Source organism: Misgurnus anguillicaudatus, chromosome 19 (genome assembly GCF_027580225.2).
Source record: "Misgurnus anguillicaudatus chromosome 19, ASM2758022v2, whole genome shotgun sequence".
Lineage (NCBI taxonomy): Eukaryota > Metazoa > Chordata > Actinopteri > Cypriniformes > Cobitidae > Misgurnus > Misgurnus anguillicaudatus.
The window spans coordinates 25,350,547-25,368,611 of record NC_073355.2 but is presented as its reverse complement, the minus strand read 5'-3'; the positions used below and the strand labels follow the sequence as shown (position 1 = coordinate 25,368,611).

Here is an 18,065-nt window from a genome sequence, read left to right as displayed (position 1 = left end):
CCTAATCTCACTGATTAATCTTTGCAGTGCTGCATACAGAAATAGTAGTTTACATGCAAAAGGACACAAAATGCTCTGTTGTGGCTTCTAGCCTGTGTAAATGTGTAAAGAAAGCTTAAAGTGTTTTTTGTATGGGATATATGGGATAACATTATTTTATTAGGATTTGAAATGTGTACTCCAAAAATGTGTACTCCAAGGTACCTGAAGCTGCTACCCTCTCTACTGATGTCCCGCCAATGTCGAGTGCAGTGTAGTTAAGTGGCTGCCTCTTCCTGAAGTCAACCACCAGTGCCTTGGTTTTGCTGACATTTAGGAAGAGACAGTTTAACTCACACCATGACGAAAGTTTCTCCACCTCGTCAAGAGAGGACACACAGTCATATGTGTAAAGACTGTGGTCTGCCTGAAAGAAAGTTTAGAACCCAGCTGCAGAGGGGGGCATTAAGACCGAGGTCTTGAGCTTGGAGGTCGGTCTGTGGGTCTTTGGTGTTAAAGGCTGGGCTATAATCTTTAAACAGCAGCCTTAAATAATTTCCTGGGTTGCTGTCGGTGTGTGTAAGAGTGGTGTGCAGGATATGTGAGACGGCAGCCTCTGTGAATCTATTGGGATGGGTGGCAAACTGTAGAGGTTCATGTTTCCTGTATCGACAACAGTTAATGGCGGCAAAAAAGCAGGGTAAAAAGAGCTCATGAGAACTTTTCATAACATTTTCTTCTCTATCACCAGAGGAGTCAATTGGTTTTATTTAAATTTTCTAAATGTGCATTGTTGCAAAGCCACTTTACAAAAAATGTTCAACAGACAACAGTGTTTTGCAATATAACCAAGGCACTAAAAAATGTATTTACTCATCTTCTAGTATCTTCCACATTTCAGTAACTGTATTAAGTTATCATCAAAGACAAAAACACGCCTGTCATCAAAGACAAATACACGAGGGGACAGAATCACGACAGCATACGTCATCAAGGTTTAATAATTTGAATTATATTTCAGAAAGGCAAGCATTACATCTCAAAGTAAGAATGAAACTACAATGATTATGTCTTAAAAGAAATAAATCTTAATTTTCTTATGTATTTTAACTGAAATGTGAGAACCTTGATGATGTAAAATGCAGAAAATGCACCCAAAATCCTGGGTGGGACGTGTCTGGCGAAACTGGCACGAATGGCCTTCCTACATACACCAGGGGTGGCGAACGTCGCAGTTGATTAAAGCTGGAGCTAAACTCTGCAGGACTGTGGCTCTCCAGGACCTGACGTTCGCCACTCCTGGCATACACTGTCTAGGGCTGCAGGATAAATTGCATGCAGTAGTCATGCAAATCTTGTCAGTAAAGCCAGTTCTTTTATTAGTAAATCGCCATCACCTGCTTCAGATGTAAACTACACAGAGCCATTTAGGCCTAAAGGGTTATTCTATGGAAGCGTAAAGCACCTTTATTTTTAAGAGTGTATGCTTGCAAACACGCCCGCCGACAGGGGGGGACAAACGGGTCTGTTGTCCCGGGCCCAGGGTGGGGGTGGGCCCAGAGGGGGGCCCAAAACTGGAACCTATGGAATAATTGTTAAAAATAAAGAAAATATTTTATTCATTTGATTTGAAGTTCAGTACGCTCAAAATGTCCGGTCAGACTCAGCACAAGTCCGGTGCTCAGAAAATAAAAGAAAAGAAGAAAAGGCCTTATAGAGGAAAATAGAGGAAAATAGAATTCCTAATTCTCCCCATTAGGAATCTGTGACCGCAGATATAGTCACTGCATCGCGTGTGTTTAGAAGTATGTGCTGTTTGCTGTGAGGTTTTTATGAGAGAAAGCACAAACTATTTAATATTTAATGTGTAAAACTTGAATTTGAAATAAAACTTACCGCGGAGAAGATAATGAGATGAGATCTCTATTGCTAAATGACGCGACAATTATTTATTATTTCAAATCCGTTTACAAGATAAATATAAATTGTTAAACAGATGAAATTATCTTGATACAGGCTACATTCATAATGAGAAGCCTTTTCTTTTTACTGTTACACTGTAGACAGTAATATATGTATTTTATATAAAACTCTATGGTCGTGACAGCACATTGTTCATTATCTGTTGGTTCATGTTGGTCCAGTTTAATTCAGGGTAATCCTTTAATAAAATGTAATTATAAAATATTTTATTGTTTTGTAATATTCACAGCGCACATTCTCTCAAATGAATGTGCTTAATGTGCTTAAAACATGTTTAATTATTCTGCAAAATTCCGCATAGATTTTGCAAATTAAATCCGCAGAAATAGCAAAAAATAACTCCTTGCACAGATTCCTTATACAGTTGTACTACTCTTGCAGCAATTAAAGCAGTTCAGATTTGTTTTAAATGGCAAAATAGTTATATTTCTTTTTTTTATTTACATTTTAGAGTATTTTTGTTTGTTCCAACAAGCGGTTAGCAGCCGACAGCAAGTTGACGACATGTTTGATGAATTGAACTCTCAAATCAACACTTCACTTGTCTATAATAACAACTACATAAAATATATATTTTCAGCATATCACAGTGTTAGTTTAAACGTTTATTATCTACACACACTATTTTTTAAAAGCGGAGGCAGGTTGCTCTGCTGCTCGCAGCTGCAACGGGGGCAGAAATATAAAAATGAAAAGGGCTATATAGCTACAAAACGAAACGAAATAAACATGAAACCGAATAAACATGCAACCTGCTTACAACTTCGCTATGCATATATAGATTATGTATTGGATGCTGTTTGCATAGATTAGGCGCAGTATCTAAGGTTTTAGTCCTCCATTAATATTTTTTCCCGGTGCGCTGCGGTGCTGTTAACCTGTTAGCCCTCTTTCCATTTTCCAAACCCCCCCACAAAAACTGTCATAGCCAGGGCCGGAGTGGGACTCATTTTCAGCCCTGGAGTTTCATGCCTTAGGCCGGCCCACTTTAGTTTACGACTGAATATTAAAATAATATCTTTAGTATAAGTCTGCAGTAGTGCACTGTTCTCTGCAGCCTTGCAATTCACTGTATTTTTCAAATATATAATTTCATATTCCATGCAAATGCAGTAAACAATTATAATTTTTGCCATAATCATGCAGCCCTACCATAAGACCATAATATTACTAAAGTAAACTTATTCAAAAACTAAAGGAAACAAATGTGTTTGTGTTTTCCTCTATATTTCTATTTCTAAAAAATGGTGAGTCTTGAGATTAACTGTTGGGTTGAGAACGTTTGGAAACCCCTGATATACAATACACAAGCAAGATTTATCAAGTATGCATTGGAAAGAAATGGAAAAAATCTGTATCTTATTTTTTTAGTACTTAGATCATGTCTATTGCTAAATAACGTAGGCTAAGGTAAGCCTACATTGTGTTTAAAAAAAAGAAAACATCATGGATATACTTTTTAAACTACTTTTTTCAAATAAACTAATGAGTTTTGCATCAAATAGATTTTTGTTCCTCTTGCAATAAACAATGAATAATGACTATTAATAGAGAATTCATCTATGACTTGGATAAAAAATACGTTTTGTAAATTATTTTCCTTTTAGAGGCCAGCCCGTTTGTATTAAGACGCGCTCAAGTTTATTTAAAATATAATAGACGCACGGCCGGGAAGCGCACTCAAAAGACGCGCTCAAGTTTATTTAAAATATAATAGACGCGCGGCCGGCAAGCGCACTCAAAAGACGCGCTCAAGTTTATTTTAAATATAGACGCGCGGCCGGCAAGCGCACTCAATATAGACGCGTCTGAAACAAAACTCGTGTTCAAGTAAGCGCTTTAAAAACCATAAGACAGCGGCACGTCCTGCGTTTCCCATGCGTTTTAGATGTCAATGAACCCTAATGCAAGAATTCTTCCAATAAGTGGTCGGGATTTGGGACACAATCAACTTCTGCATAAAGCGGCGGGGACATCTCTCACCCGCAAATACGCGGTGGCATGACAACACCGGCCCTCGTGGCCAAAAAAAAACAGACCGGCCCACCGGGAATCCTCCCGGTTCTCCCTATGGCCAATCCGGGCCTGGTCATAGCCAAACTAAAATAGATACAGTTTATGAAGTCTTTGCACTAAAAGCATAAGTTTGGTCTCATTTGAAAGCAGACACTTGGAAGTTTATTAAGAGGTGAACATTAGTTACTGTCATAATGAAAAAAGTTGTTATAGAGAGCTTAAATTATACTTTTTTATAAACTCCACCAAACATGTATGAAATATTGTTATGAAAATCTAAATGAAATTGGCCTTGGAGCAATCTAGAAATGCTCTGCAGTTAATACGCAACAGCTGCATTGTAAATGTGTGGCTGGCTGTGCTTATAGCGGACTCGTGCGATAGGTTAAAAGTCTTACTACGTTTGTTTTGCAATCATCGTCTGTCAAAATGTTATTTAAATTAAAGTGAAGATTATAAAAAGACGGAGAAGCCTAAATAAGCTCGCGGTCCGCCCGCGTATCAGCTGTGAGGTTAAAATTGGCCGAAACCCGACCTGAGGGGTGTTAAAAGGTCGGGTCGGGCTTGGGCTGAAATGCAGGGCTCCCTCAGTCGCATTCATTGAGAAAAATGCAATGCATGCTCATCATGAAAGCTCTTTACAAAATAATATCCCTCTGGGCTTTTGGTTCAAAGGCATGCATGTTTGGAGACATTTTGATTGAGTTTATATGTTTACTTCAAATTTCTAAAGAGAGGAGTAATATTTATTCAATTTTTAGTCCAACACGGCATAATATTAGCTGAAGTTGTTTTACTGATATTTCCAATAGTCTGTTCATAATTCATACGTGATTATGATATTTTGTGTCAGTATACAGTGTCAGTACACTGAAAAAAAATATCCATTGAATTTAATCAGCCCTTTAAGGCAAGTGGCCGCAATCAATCTATTTAAGCTACATTCAAACAAAAGTTTTATATTTTATTTTACTTTACTAATCTTTTTTGTTTAAATGTAGCTTAAATGAGTTGATTGCAACCGCTTATCTTAGGGAATTGATTAAATTCAATGAATATTTTTTTTTCAGTGTACTACATTTAAAGGTGCAGTGTGTAAATTTTAGAAGCATCTAGTGGTGAGGTTGCAAATTGCAACCAACGGCTCAATCCACTCACCCCTCGCTTTTGAAACGCATAGAGAAGCTACAGTAGCCACCACCGGTAAAACATGTCATCGTCAGAGACAACTTAGTAAAAAAAGTTTGTCCGTTAAAGGTTTCTGTAGAAACATGGCGACACAAAATGGCGACTTCCACGTAAGGGGACCCTCTGTGTATGTAGATAAAAACTTCTCATTCTAATGTAATAAAAACATAACGGTTCATTATAAAAAGGTCTTTATACACCCCTGATAATATAGTTTTGTATATTATTTTGCATTTCTGTCAAGAGATCCATCTAAAAATTACACACTGCACCTTTAACTAAATGTTTTATACAATGTATAATATGCAATATTCGTGGGTCCTGAATCTGATAATGCCAAATGTCTTGTTACCAGTAAAAAGTAAGGGGTGGGGGGCCCTCTAAGATTATCTTGTCCCGGGCCCAGGCAAGACTGTCAGCTGGCCTGCTTGCAAATATCACTTGTGTCATCACTTGTTGTTGTTTAGAGTCATGGTGTCAGCTAGAGAACGCTGAGGGATAAGGGAAGAGCAGGAAGACTCAGTACAACTTGGTCGTGGAATAAGGGTGACCCAGGGTAATTTATTGAAGCAAAAAATATCTTCAGTGTTAAGTTCAAGACAACAAAGTTATCAAAAAGAAATAAAAAAAGAAGAAAGAAAAAAAAACTACTGTTAGCAGCAAAACCTGACCGGCTACATTGTAGCTGGCAACAAGCTATTCAGGCCTAATGTGTCTCTCAGCAGATCACTTAACCATAACACTGGCCACACAGAGCACTATCAAAAGGCTTTTATAAGCTTAATTTGCGCCAAACCCAATTGGACAAGTCCACCACAAAACGGATAGCTAAACCAGCAATACACAGAATATTTCTCCCTTACATATAACTATGGTGCACAACACTAAAATAAAACGACCAATAAACATTTGTCCATTATATAAACATTTCTAAGAAGACCTTAGGACAAATATAACTAATTTATAAACTGTCCTCCCCCCACCTTACAGATAATGGTATCGCCTTTTATAATATGTTACCAAACAGACTTTTGGTCTAGATATTCAAGAGGGCACTATGCCCGCGCCAGGGGTTCAATTTAATGAACAATTACACAGTATAAGAATACACGGTTTCTTTTATTAGAAAAGAATAAAACAGCAAGTATACTGTTCACAGTAGAAGTGTTTGACAATAAATCCACAAAACAAAGAATTAAACAAACATTACACAAAAACACTCAAAACAGCTGCAACCAGAATAACGGGCCTAGTCATTGATGGCAAGTCTCTGAATATAATTTAGTCACTCTCAGCAGTGTTACTATAAATCACATCTATCAGAAATACAACCCACTCTCAGTGTTCATAAGTAAATCCACGCTGGTATTTATCACTACACACACACACCACCCTCTAGAGGCCGGAGTGATAATACGCTGGCCCGTTAACCAGGCAGACAAGGAAAAACCAAAGAAACAAACAAACAAACAAACAAAACTACAATCACATCAAAATACAAAGTAAAAGAAAAGAAATACAATCAGTCTAAACACTTTACTACTGGGAAAAACAGTGGTCATTTCGATACAAGCTGGCAAGTGAGTTAGCTCTGTCAAACACAATTTCACATGATTAATATTGATACACAATTTACTTTGTCACACAATTTCACATGATTAATACTAATGAACAATTTACTTTAACAGACAATTTCACATGATTAATACTGATGAACAAGTTACTTGGTCAAACACGCTTTCACGTTATTAATACATTGCATTTAAAATATCTTTTTATTATATAAATACTTCCATACAAAAATAATTATAAAAAAACATGGCAGCATTAAATTACCTTAGTTCCCATCCATTACATTGGAAAGGTAGCGGCGTAACAGTAATTTGCCGAAGCTTACAGCGTCTTGGTCACCTTCGTTATTTCCTCCGCTCTCGCTATTAACAAAAGTATCATATTACACACATGTACTGAATAGCGGAGTAAATTCTTACAGGCTCTTATTGGGTCACTCGCCAGCTCACCCAAACACACTTTACATCATGCATGCCACCTACCTACAACATCGTCCAAGCCTCGCATGCAATAGATTAGAAGAAAATGCACAATACAGCGCTTATAGCCCAACAGCACCGTATCACCAACGCACTGCTGCTTTACAGAGTCTATATCTGCACGTAAACAAACGCGCATTACATTACATTGCATTACACAAAACCCTGTGATGTACATAAGAGATAAAAACATACCCAGACACACACAATGCCCGATATCCAGGACAAATCGGTGGCATACACGATATTAGTCACTCAACCGAAGAACAGTTGTAAGAAGCGGCTGTTTGTAGCAGCACGCCAAGCAGCCAGGTGCACACAATTGCTACGTCATCTAATGCGCCTTTTATCATATGCAGGCGGAACTTACACAGAAAGGTCTATAATGACGTCACCCATCATACCAACCCACTACAAATAAAAGCCATCATTTTAAACATTCCTGATCCGCATTACCCTAACAACAGGGAAAGAGACAAAAACTCTCAAGATGAAACAAAATAAATCACTAAATAAATGAATTAAAGTATGAATAAACACTCACAAACTGAACAACAATGACAGTTTATACAAACAATAACTTGGACAGTTTTGTGATTTTGGGACTAGTTAAAGGCATGGTTGTAAATGTCTGATGCCATGGTGTCCGTGGAGGTTTGTTTGATAGCAGTGAGTGTGGTGGTCGGTAGCCCAAATATAAGATCTGCCTCAAGTATGAATAAGGCAATGTATTTTTTCTTAGTGAAAGTGAAAGTGAAAGTCAAATGGTGGATGACTTTATCAAAATTGGTTTAATTATTTTTATTTATTTGTATTTCTTTTTACTTCACTTGATCATTTTGCAATGTGGTTATTTGGGTGTTTAATACAATGTTCTTCAGATGGTTAAATAAAGTGTGTTAAAAGTCAAAAGCTTTAATGCTTTAAGCTGGCTAGAACATTACTACAACTACACATATTGCGTTTTGTATATAATGTTTTCTCTTAACTATATGCTTTTCTGCTAGGAAGTAGCCGCGGTTGAGTGTACTTTGAAAGCTGCGGGGACACCTTTTCTCCAAACTCTACCCTCCCACTTTACGCCCAGTTAACATAAGGGTGAGTAAATTGTGACAGATTTTTCATGTTTGGGTAACTATCCCGTTAACAACTCTACAAATTGATGACATTTTCTCAACATTTTGGTTGAATGCTAAATGCTGCAAATAAAAACCAGAGCCTGATAAAATATGAACCTTTTTAAAAAGTTGCCAACATATATCAGATTGTATTGTAGTTCTTCCTTAGCCTAAAACAAAACAACTGACCACCACTCTTCACACTTTATTAATAAACAAAAACATCAGAACAAAATATTAAAATAATTCTGATGGCAAAACATAATGTATCATTTCAGTAACAATTAAACAATTTTAAATCTTTATCCTATTAGCAATATTGTGTTTATATACAGTATAATTCTAAAAACGATAAAAAAACAGAAAAAAGAAACAAAGCTTTTACAGTGTAACCAAAGACAGTGACATCAAAAGACCCAATAATATACCTGCCAACTTAAAAAAAAAACCTGGAGTGAGATTTTGTCAGGAGTGATCAACATTATGCTGCGCACACACCCACATAAGTTGGTTGCTCAGATATCAGAGAATTGGAATTAATTTGATGTTGTACCCTGCGTTCTGGTGGGTTGTGGGGAGGATGGGGCAGCCTACTGGAGGTGGACAATATTGGTTACATTCTGTGAAGCAGATATAGCTGAAGGTCCACACAAAGGAAATTTTGTATTTAATTAGATGTGATTTCCTGCATTCTAGTGGATTTTTGGGTGGTCTGCTAAAGATGTGTAATACCTGAACTTATATTCTTATTCATGTTTGGCATCATGACTTCTTGGGCCTTCTAGCCTTGATCTGAACATTTAACCAGAAAAACTATTGTTGTGCCTAAATGTCTGCCTATGCACCACAATAAAGCCTTATTTATAGACCAGTGTTTAAGATTTGACCTAGGTAGGTTGATTGATATTTTTTGATTGGTAAGAGCTATATGTCAGCTGAGTTTACATTCACTGCACTAAACGCACAAACAAATGTATTCAAGATTTAAATTAAGAGTATTAAATTGGACGACATTTCATTGTTACATACTTAGGGCCAGATTTACTAAATGGGGCAAATTAGCACAAGAGCGCAATTCCAAAAAAGTGCAGATGGGAGTGGTAATACAGTATCTGTGGGTTATTTACTAAAAAAGTGCAAATTGTTGTGGAAAGAAGAAGAAGAGGTGAAAGCGGTGATGTGGCTGTTTTCGCGCTGGTATGACATGACGACGACGTATGTCACGTGATGTATCAACATGGCGGATGTAGTACGTCCGAATCTCATTCATACTACCAGGATTCATACTATACAGTACCTACAGTTTTAACGGTCAGTAAGTAGGTACTTCATCTCATTCAGTACCAACTGTACAGTATGCGGTTTCGGACGCAGTCCTAGTCTTTCGCGGGGTATCTCTTATTCTTTCTCTAACCTCAGGGTGCAGCCAGCTGCAGACGCCATCAGCGCCATCTAGTACCGTCGGAGAGTTTGAAAAGGAATGAACAAGTCTCTGCACAAGATCAGATTTTTTTGTGTGAGTAATTGGATATGTGGGGTGAGTGTGTGTGAAAACCGTGTGTCACACGGCGACAGCTTGAAAGTTGGCAGCTCTGCAATCACATCAGAGATGGGACACAGTTCATGTGTTTGACAGGATACACCAAACTACATCATCATCATTTGTATCAATCAGTCTTTGATGATATTGCTGTCTCTAATAAAAATCGACTGTATTTCAGGTGCATTCATTATCCATAACACTTTCATAAAGGTCATCATCACATTTACTGTCTACTTTACTTCTGTTTTCTGTAATATCAACATTAACATAATCATCTTCAGAATCATCTGTGTCTGCATTCATACAATCCTGTTTTAAATGATCTGGATCCACATTAATATAGTCCTGTTCAGAGTCATCACTGCTCACATTGTCACAGTCTTTCTTTTCAAGTTCCACATTTTGATAGACGTCCTCATCATCCTCTTCATTTTTGGTGTCACGGGATGCACCTTCATATGTATTACCCTCACCTACAGACATTGCATGGTTATGAAAATTCCTTTCAAAATGTATTTTTAAGAAACACACCGGTAATGGTAAGATAAAGGTGTAATGTGTAAGATTTAGCTGCATCTAGCGGTAAAGTTGCGAATGGCAACCAACAGCTCAGCCCATCCCTAACCCTGCCCCTTGTACATTATATTCATTTTTTGTCAATAGAGCCTTCTAAATCTTACACATTAAACCTATAAAAGAAAAAAACGTGGGTGCATTTACAAGATGCAACATAATATCACCTTTCTTAAAGAAACACTTTTTACGAATCTCCTCATTCTTCTGCTTTTGTCTTCTCTTCACTTTGAAGAAGATTACAAAGCAGAGAAGATGAGAAGTACAGCTGACACAACAGCACAGATGAAGCAGAGGCTGAAAGAGAGACATTTTCAAGTTATTCTTTCTTTACCAGCAGTTAATCTTGTGCTTGAAATATGGCAGGAAAATTTAATTTTCCAAAAGAACGAAATCTGCCTGTCCACATGAAAATATGTCGCTCAGAGAAACAATAACACAGCCAATCAGAACACACTGCAGGATTTTGGACCAATGAGATTGCACAGAAACTAAGGTAATCATTAGTCAACATATTTTTTTGTTATACGTCTCATTTGTTGAGTCACGTTTTACTAATGTTTACAAGAGCTTCATGCCTAGTTAGTACTCAATGATTAAACATCCATAACTCGCCTCATATAGTTATGAGCAGCATGTCAGACAAATCTGAATGGAAATTACGTGAGGACACATTCACTTCATAAACACAACTGTAGTTTCCCTCATGTGAATAATCTGCCTCAGGAAAGATGAAGACGGCTGAGTGATTGACAGCTGGTTCATTCCTGGTGATGTTTGATCCACTGAACAGAGAGAAGAAGCCTCCAGAATACTGAGATTCAGATGAACAAGTAATAATGAAGCTGTGACCTCTGGTGATCACTGAACCCTGATGAGGACCAAAGTCAAACAATCCACTGAGAGAAATATTGGGCTTCTGCAGGTTCACTAGAAAACAAGAGGAACACATTTAGATGGTCTTTAACAAATATATGATTTACAAACGGCTGTGACAAGTGCAAGAGTGCAGAAAAAGCACTAATTCATTGTGAACACACTCACCTACAGTGATTTCAATAGTGTTACTCCTGGAAGACTTAATGATGTCATTCCTGTAAGAGTAACCACAACTGTACTGATCCTGATGTGAGACGTCTACAGTCAGACTGAAAGTCACACTAGATACACTTGTTTGAGAGGATATTTGGGATGATCTGTTTCTGAACAGGTGGAATTCAGCATTTACATGACATCTTGGATTAGGTGTTGTGCATCTGAACTGAATGTTTTCTCCAGGAGACACAACTGAATGTGGAGAGATTATGGTAAGCGTGGGCTGCTGCAGGTCACCTGCAAAATATATGTACATATTTATTTATACATTAAGACATAATATAATAGAAAACATGAAAAGTGTATCAGGAAAATCAGGAATTCTATCTTGTTTTTTTCCAGACTGATAAAGCGATAAAGCATAGGCTACTTTAAGAAATAATGTTTTAGTGTGAGAAATAGCAGTGGATTAAAGTTCAGCAACTTTCTTGTTTCCACAACCTATTTCTGTCAATTGTACTGTAACCTGGTAAATATTCACTATGAAAAGTTTGACATTTAATTGCAGTCTCTCTTATTTCCACAAGTGATTTGTCTTACCTGTACACACAACACCAGTGTCTTTACCATGATTACAGTTATTTTGTCCCAGACCTCTGTGTGAGCACTGTATGAGGAAGCGCTCATTTCCAGAGCATCCAACATCATCCAGCCAGATCGCTCCACTTCCTTGACCAAATGCTGCACTGTGAGGGGCACTGATGGCTCTGCTACAGTTTAATTGTTTGCACACAACATCAGCATCTGTTAAGTCCCAGTCGTCATCACACACAGTTCCCCACTGGCTGTTGTGAAGGATCTCCACTCTTCCACAGCAGGAATCAGAGCCATTAACCAATCTTAACCCTCCTGATATGACATAAAAAAAACTTACTTGGGGTCTGATGGTTAAAAACATATCTTATTGCTTATGAGGATGCTGTTTCTATATTTTTTTGTTACTGAATGCATTTCAACTTCGATGAGTTTGCAAATTTGTCATCATACAATATATTAAATCTGTGTGAAATAAACGTTGCGATTATATGAAAATTAGATGTGCTATTCTGTGTATGTTTAAACAGTGAACTGTGCATGAAAGTTACTCATTATTCATATGTGTTGATTTCAGATGTAATGGTGACTTTAAATGTGTACATTTACTGCAAGTTTAATTAATCATATGTTTTCCCTAGCACCTGCCTCTTAGTTACAAAATGAATATCTGACTATATTGCAATTTCTTATTGGGCCTTACTGAGCAATTCATCTATTTTATATGGCTGATGTAAGACAGTTTGTTTCATTGGGCTATCCAGGAAGTAAACTACAAGGGTCACATAAAATTTTTGGATTAAACAGATTAACTCAAATCTGTACATACATCTTCACTCTCTGATGCTATGACAAATGCAATTAAATATTACTAATTAAGTTACAGTACATGTAGGACATAGTAACTGTGCACTGTAACAGTTATGTGTCATTTACTCACCTCTGATAGCGATGGGCAGCTGGTTAGAGGAAACTGAACGAAAGTTACGTGAGGAGACAATCACTTCATAAACACAACTGTAGTTTCCCTCATGTGAATTATCTGCCTCAGGAAAGATGAAGACGGCTGAGTGATTGACAACTGGTTTCCTACTGATGATGTTTGATCCACTGAACAGAGAGAAGAAGCCTCCAGAATACTGAGATACAGATGAACAAGTAATAGTGAAGCTGTGACCTCTGGCGACCACTGAACCCAGAGGACTGAGAGAAATTTGTGGCTTCTGCAGGTTCACTAGAAAAAAAGGGGAACACAACTAATCTATGATTTACAAATAACTGTGACAAGTGCAAGACTGTTCCTGTATAGTAGACCATTGCGTTCGTATAAAATGTAGAGCTTGACTGCATTGTGATTAGCTTTAGATAAAAGCATTTACTAAATGCATAAATGTATTGGAAATGTAACTGAGTGCAGAAAAAGCAGTCCCCATTAATTGTAAACACACTCACCTACAGTGATTGCAATAGTGTTACTCCTGGAAGACTTGATGATGTCATTCCTGTAAGAGTAACCACAGCTGTACTGATCCTGATGTGAGACGTCTACAGTCAGACTGAAAGTCACACTAGATACACTTGTTTCAGAGGATATTGTGGATGATCTTCTGAACAGGTGGAATTCAGCATTTCCCCGCCATCTTGGATTAGGTGTTGTGCATCTGAACTGAATGTTTTCTCCAGGAGACACAACTGAATGTGGAGAGATTATGGAAAGAACGGGTATCTGCAGATCACCTGCAAAAAATGAGTTTATATTTAGCATGAAACGCAGATCAGGAGCAAATCTATCTGCAGTCTCTCCCATTTTCCTAAATGATTTGTCTTACCTGCACATACAACACCAGCATCTTCACCATGATTACAGTTAGTTTGTCCCAGACCTCTGTGTGAGCACTGTGTAAGGGTATTCTCATTTCCAGAGCATCCAACATCATCCAGCCAGATCGTTCCACTTCCTTGACCAAATGCTGCGCTGTGAGGGGCGCTGATGGCTCTGCCACAGTTTAATTGTTTGCACACAACATCAGCATCTGTTAAGTCCCAGTTGTCATCACACACAGTTCCCCACTGGCCATTGTGAAGTAGCTCCACTCTTCCAGAGCAGGAATCAGAGCCACTGACCAATCTTAACAAGTCTGATGTATGACATAGAAGAAAACTGACATGATGTGTGTGATGCTTAAAATTATATAATTGGTTATCTGCTCATTAATATAATCAATTTTCTAGAATTGTGGAAATGTATCATCATTACTGAGAATCATATTTAAAATGTTACCCCTACAGATTTAAAACTTTTTTTAAGTTTGTTTTATTGGGCTATCCAGGGTGTAAAATAGAAAATTATGGGAATAAATGGATAAATATTCTCATACCTGAACATATAACACCAGCATCTTCACTGTGGCTACAGTCATGTGATCCTAGTCCATTGTGTTTGCACTGTTTTATGCTGCTCTCACTTCCAGAACATTCAACATCATCCAGCCAGATTGGGTCACTCCCCTGACCAAAAGAAGCCTCACTGTTTGCATTAAGAGCTTTTCCACATCCCACCTGTCTGCACACCACAGTAGCATCATTAATATCCCAAGAGTCATCACACACAGTTCCCCAACGGCCATTTTGAAAGACCTCAACTCTACCAGAGCAGCGATTATTACCATTGACCAGTCTAACATCACCTCCTGAAAAACAAGACAACTTTATTAAAATTCAATCCATGTCAAACTTTTACATTGTGCTATCATCATGACAGACTAGTTGAAAATGATCACTGGGCATGTGTTAGAATGTTAATGAACAGATGTTAACCAAAATGTTGCAAGCTCACTCGAATGACAAGAAACTCTCCCTTTTCCAACAGGTATTTGCCTCAATTATCTGTAACATCTGGCCGGACATCAGATGGAGGTCTTGTCGTCTGGGTAGTTTTCAGGGTCATTTATAAAACTGTGCATAGGATCCTTACTAAAAGTCTACGTACCCACAAAAGCCAAAAATGGCATGCACCAAAAAATATGAAAACTTGAAGCAGGCCCAGTTTAACACAGTGAAGTGCCCCAGGGTGACCAAATTTCAAGTGCCCCCTCCCATATATATATTATATTATATTGAACTCTAGTCATTCAGGAATCCAGACTAACTTTTTTGTTATTAGGAGCACTGTAGCCCCTGACTGAAAATTTTAGGAGTGCCAGCAGAAAATTAGGGCACAGCTTAAATCAGCCTGCAATGCAATTATTACATTATTACATTTTCCCAAAATAACTGCATTACTGAAAAATACTTAAATAGACTTACTTAACTCTATGCAGTTGCTGCATGTCATTATGCACAATTGATGAAACTTTTAGAATAGGAAGTTATCATACAACCCCCTTCACTAATTATAGGCATAAGATAAATACATATACAATAAGTTATATACAGATAGTATACTGTAATTAAATGAGAGGCAGGGCAATCTACTTACTTGTATTATTTACACGTTTCTCATCTTTTATCTTTTTTCCTAAACTGGGCACTGATGTCTGAGACCTTTATTCTCATCTATAATGTTGTTGGTGTTAAGCCTAAAAGTTCTCCCGCTCTCTTTGTCTCTCATCTCTGCAATGTTTAATTTTTAATCCGAGCCAGTGCGTCTCCTCATGGTTCTAAGTGAGATGTGTTGACTTTACCCTGGCTGCGTAGACCCATCGGAACAATCAACTGAGCGAATATGGGGGGGGGGAACTCCTGTTTACTCCGCGATTGAAGCCTATTGATAAACGTCTGTAAAAAATACAGACCAATGACGTTTCAGCCCGCGCGTGGGATGGCACACGTCCTTATATAAGCACGGGATCAAGCATCAAGAGCTTATTATTATTCGACTGAAGCGCGCAGCCGAATAACACTCCCTGCGTAGACGTTTATAGCACGGCAAGAGACGCAATGCTTCGTTCCCGTTATTTCAGGGAAAAGGGGTTACGTGAGTAACCTAAGCGTTCCCTAAGCGTTCCCTTTCAATACAGTTCACTTCGCATTGCGTCAGTTGCTGACGCTATGGGGGAACTTAATCCCATCATGCCGTGCATACACAACGGACTGAAGTGCCTTACCGGAGAGACACTGTATGTGGCCCTATATCCAGCATATTCACAGCTTTAAAGCAAAAGTGTAAGCACCATATAAAATGTTAATGTGCATACGGTAGGGTATTAAAAGTACCGGGAAGCACATTACATAGCACAAGACGGCGAGATCACAGAGCGCGCCGCTGGTGTGCGAGAATAAGCAAGTCCAGAGTCACGTTGGTGAGCTCGCTGAGCGCACCCCGATGTACACATAAAGCGCATGAATGCGCGTGCATGGTTAAGCTGAGAGAACCTGCGCTCGTAGGGCAGGGACGTCTAAGCTGTAAAATCTGACAAACGTAGACGGCAAAGACTTGTTGCGTTGCAGATATCAAGAATAAATATCTAAAAATAGTTTGCACCAACCAAGAACTGCAACGATCCGCATTCTGACATCGCAGCATACAGCCTCTGCATGGGTTGTACCATGTGGGTGATTTCCCCCCTCCCATACATTTACATTTACATTTTGTCATTTAGCAGACGCTTTTGTCCAAAGCCACTTACAAGTGAGGTAAACAATAAAAGCAATTGTAGCAACACAAGAACAGCAATACATAAGTGCACTGGTCTCATCAAGTCCAACACAATATACATTGCCAAGAGGATGTTAGTTTTTTTTTTTAGGATAAGTAGAGATAAAGAGAATGGTAAATAGAGGAGAGATAAAGAGAGAGGTAACTAAAGAAAGATAGTAAGTCCGTTGTTAGGAAGTGAGGTAATGTCGGAAGAGATGGGTTTTTAGCCGAGTCTTAAAGACAGTTACAGTGTCAGCAGATCGTGTCACGACCGGCAAATCATTCCACAGTTGTGAAACAGCTCCTGAGAAGGTACATGCTAGTGTTTTTTTCCCTATTTGAGATGGCACCACAAGCCATCACTCGGTGGCAGAGTGCAGGGATCAAGAGGGTACATAAGGCTGTATAAGTAATTGAAGGTAAGGGGATGCTGACCCACTGGTCGTTTTAAAGGCCAGGAGCAGATCCTTAAATTTGATGCGAGCTGCTATAGGAAGCCAGTGTAACATGACAAAGAGAGGAGTGACGTGCGCCCTCTGTGGCTCACTGAAGACCACTCTTGCCGCTGCGTTCTGAATCATCTGTAGGGGTTTGGTCGTGCAGGCTGGAAGTCCTGCCAGTAGGGCATTGCAGTAGTCCAGCCTGGATAGGACAAGAGCTTGGACCAGGACCTGTGTGGCATGCTCATCTAGGAAAGGTCTAATTTTCCTAATATTGTAGAGGATGAATCTACAAGACCGAGCGGTGCTGGAAACATGCTCCGTGAAGCTAAGTCGATCATCAATGACCACTCCCAGGTTTTTGGCCGTCCTGGAAGGCGTGATGGTCGAGGAACCTAGCTGAATGGAAAGGTTGTGTTGAATCTTGGGTTCAGATGATATGACAAACAGTTCTGTCTTTGCAAGGTTAAGCTGGAGATGGTGATCCTTCATCCAGAGTGAGATCTCTCTCAGGCATGTAGAGATGCGGGCAGAAACCGTGGAATCATCAGTGGAGTTGAGTGTCGTCCACAACATAGCAGTGGTAGGAAAAGCCATGTTTTCGAATGACAGAACCCAGGGATGTCATGTATATCGAAAAGAGCAGCGGTCCAAGCACAGAGCCTTGAGGCACCCCGGTATCAAGGATACCTGAAATGACCTACCTGAGAGGTATGACTTGAACCATAGAAGCGCTGTGTCAGAGACACCCATAGACATCAGGGTAGCCAGGAGGATGTGGTTATGGACCGTGTCAAAAGCTGCAGATAGATCCAGTAAGATCAGCACAGATGATTTGGAGGCTGCCCTTGCCTGCCTTAGGGCTTCAATGACTGAGAGCAGTGCAGTCTCGGTGGAGTGACCGCT

The 18,065-nt window shown here is 38.9% G+C and overlaps 1 protein-coding gene and 1 long non-coding RNA gene across 3 annotated transcripts in view; both read right to left on the bottom strand.

The window, feature by feature from the left end:
* LOC129425347 (uncharacterized) overlaps positions 1-17,756 on the bottom strand; it is a 32,345-nt gene extending 14,589 nt beyond the window's left edge. Inside the window, exons 1-5 of the mRNA XM_073856646.1 lie at positions 17,159-17,756; positions 14,459-14,770; positions 13,910-14,218; positions 13,533-13,817; positions 13,021-13,314 (exon numbers count right to left, since the gene is read on the bottom strand). Of these exons, the coding sequence (XP_073712747.1) occupies positions 13,021-13,314; positions 13,533-13,817; positions 13,910-14,218; positions 14,459-14,770; positions 17,159-17,756 (1,798 nt within the window). The remainder of the gene's footprint in view (positions 1-13,020; positions 13,315-13,532; positions 13,818-13,909; positions 14,219-14,458; positions 14,771-17,158) is intronic.
* LOC141351062 (uncharacterized) lies at positions 6,267-7,634 on the bottom strand. Of its 2 annotated transcripts, XR_012359216.1 has the most exons (4): positions 7,413-7,634; positions 7,221-7,334; positions 7,003-7,100; positions 6,267-6,757 (listed from the first exon to the last, which is right to left on the bottom strand). It is a non-coding gene; the product is annotated as an uncharacterized lncRNA (long non-coding RNA). The 2 variants fall into 2 exon arrangements; XR_012359215.1 differs by having other exon boundaries at positions 6,267-7,100.
* Positions 17,757-18,065: the final 309 nt, after the last annotated feature.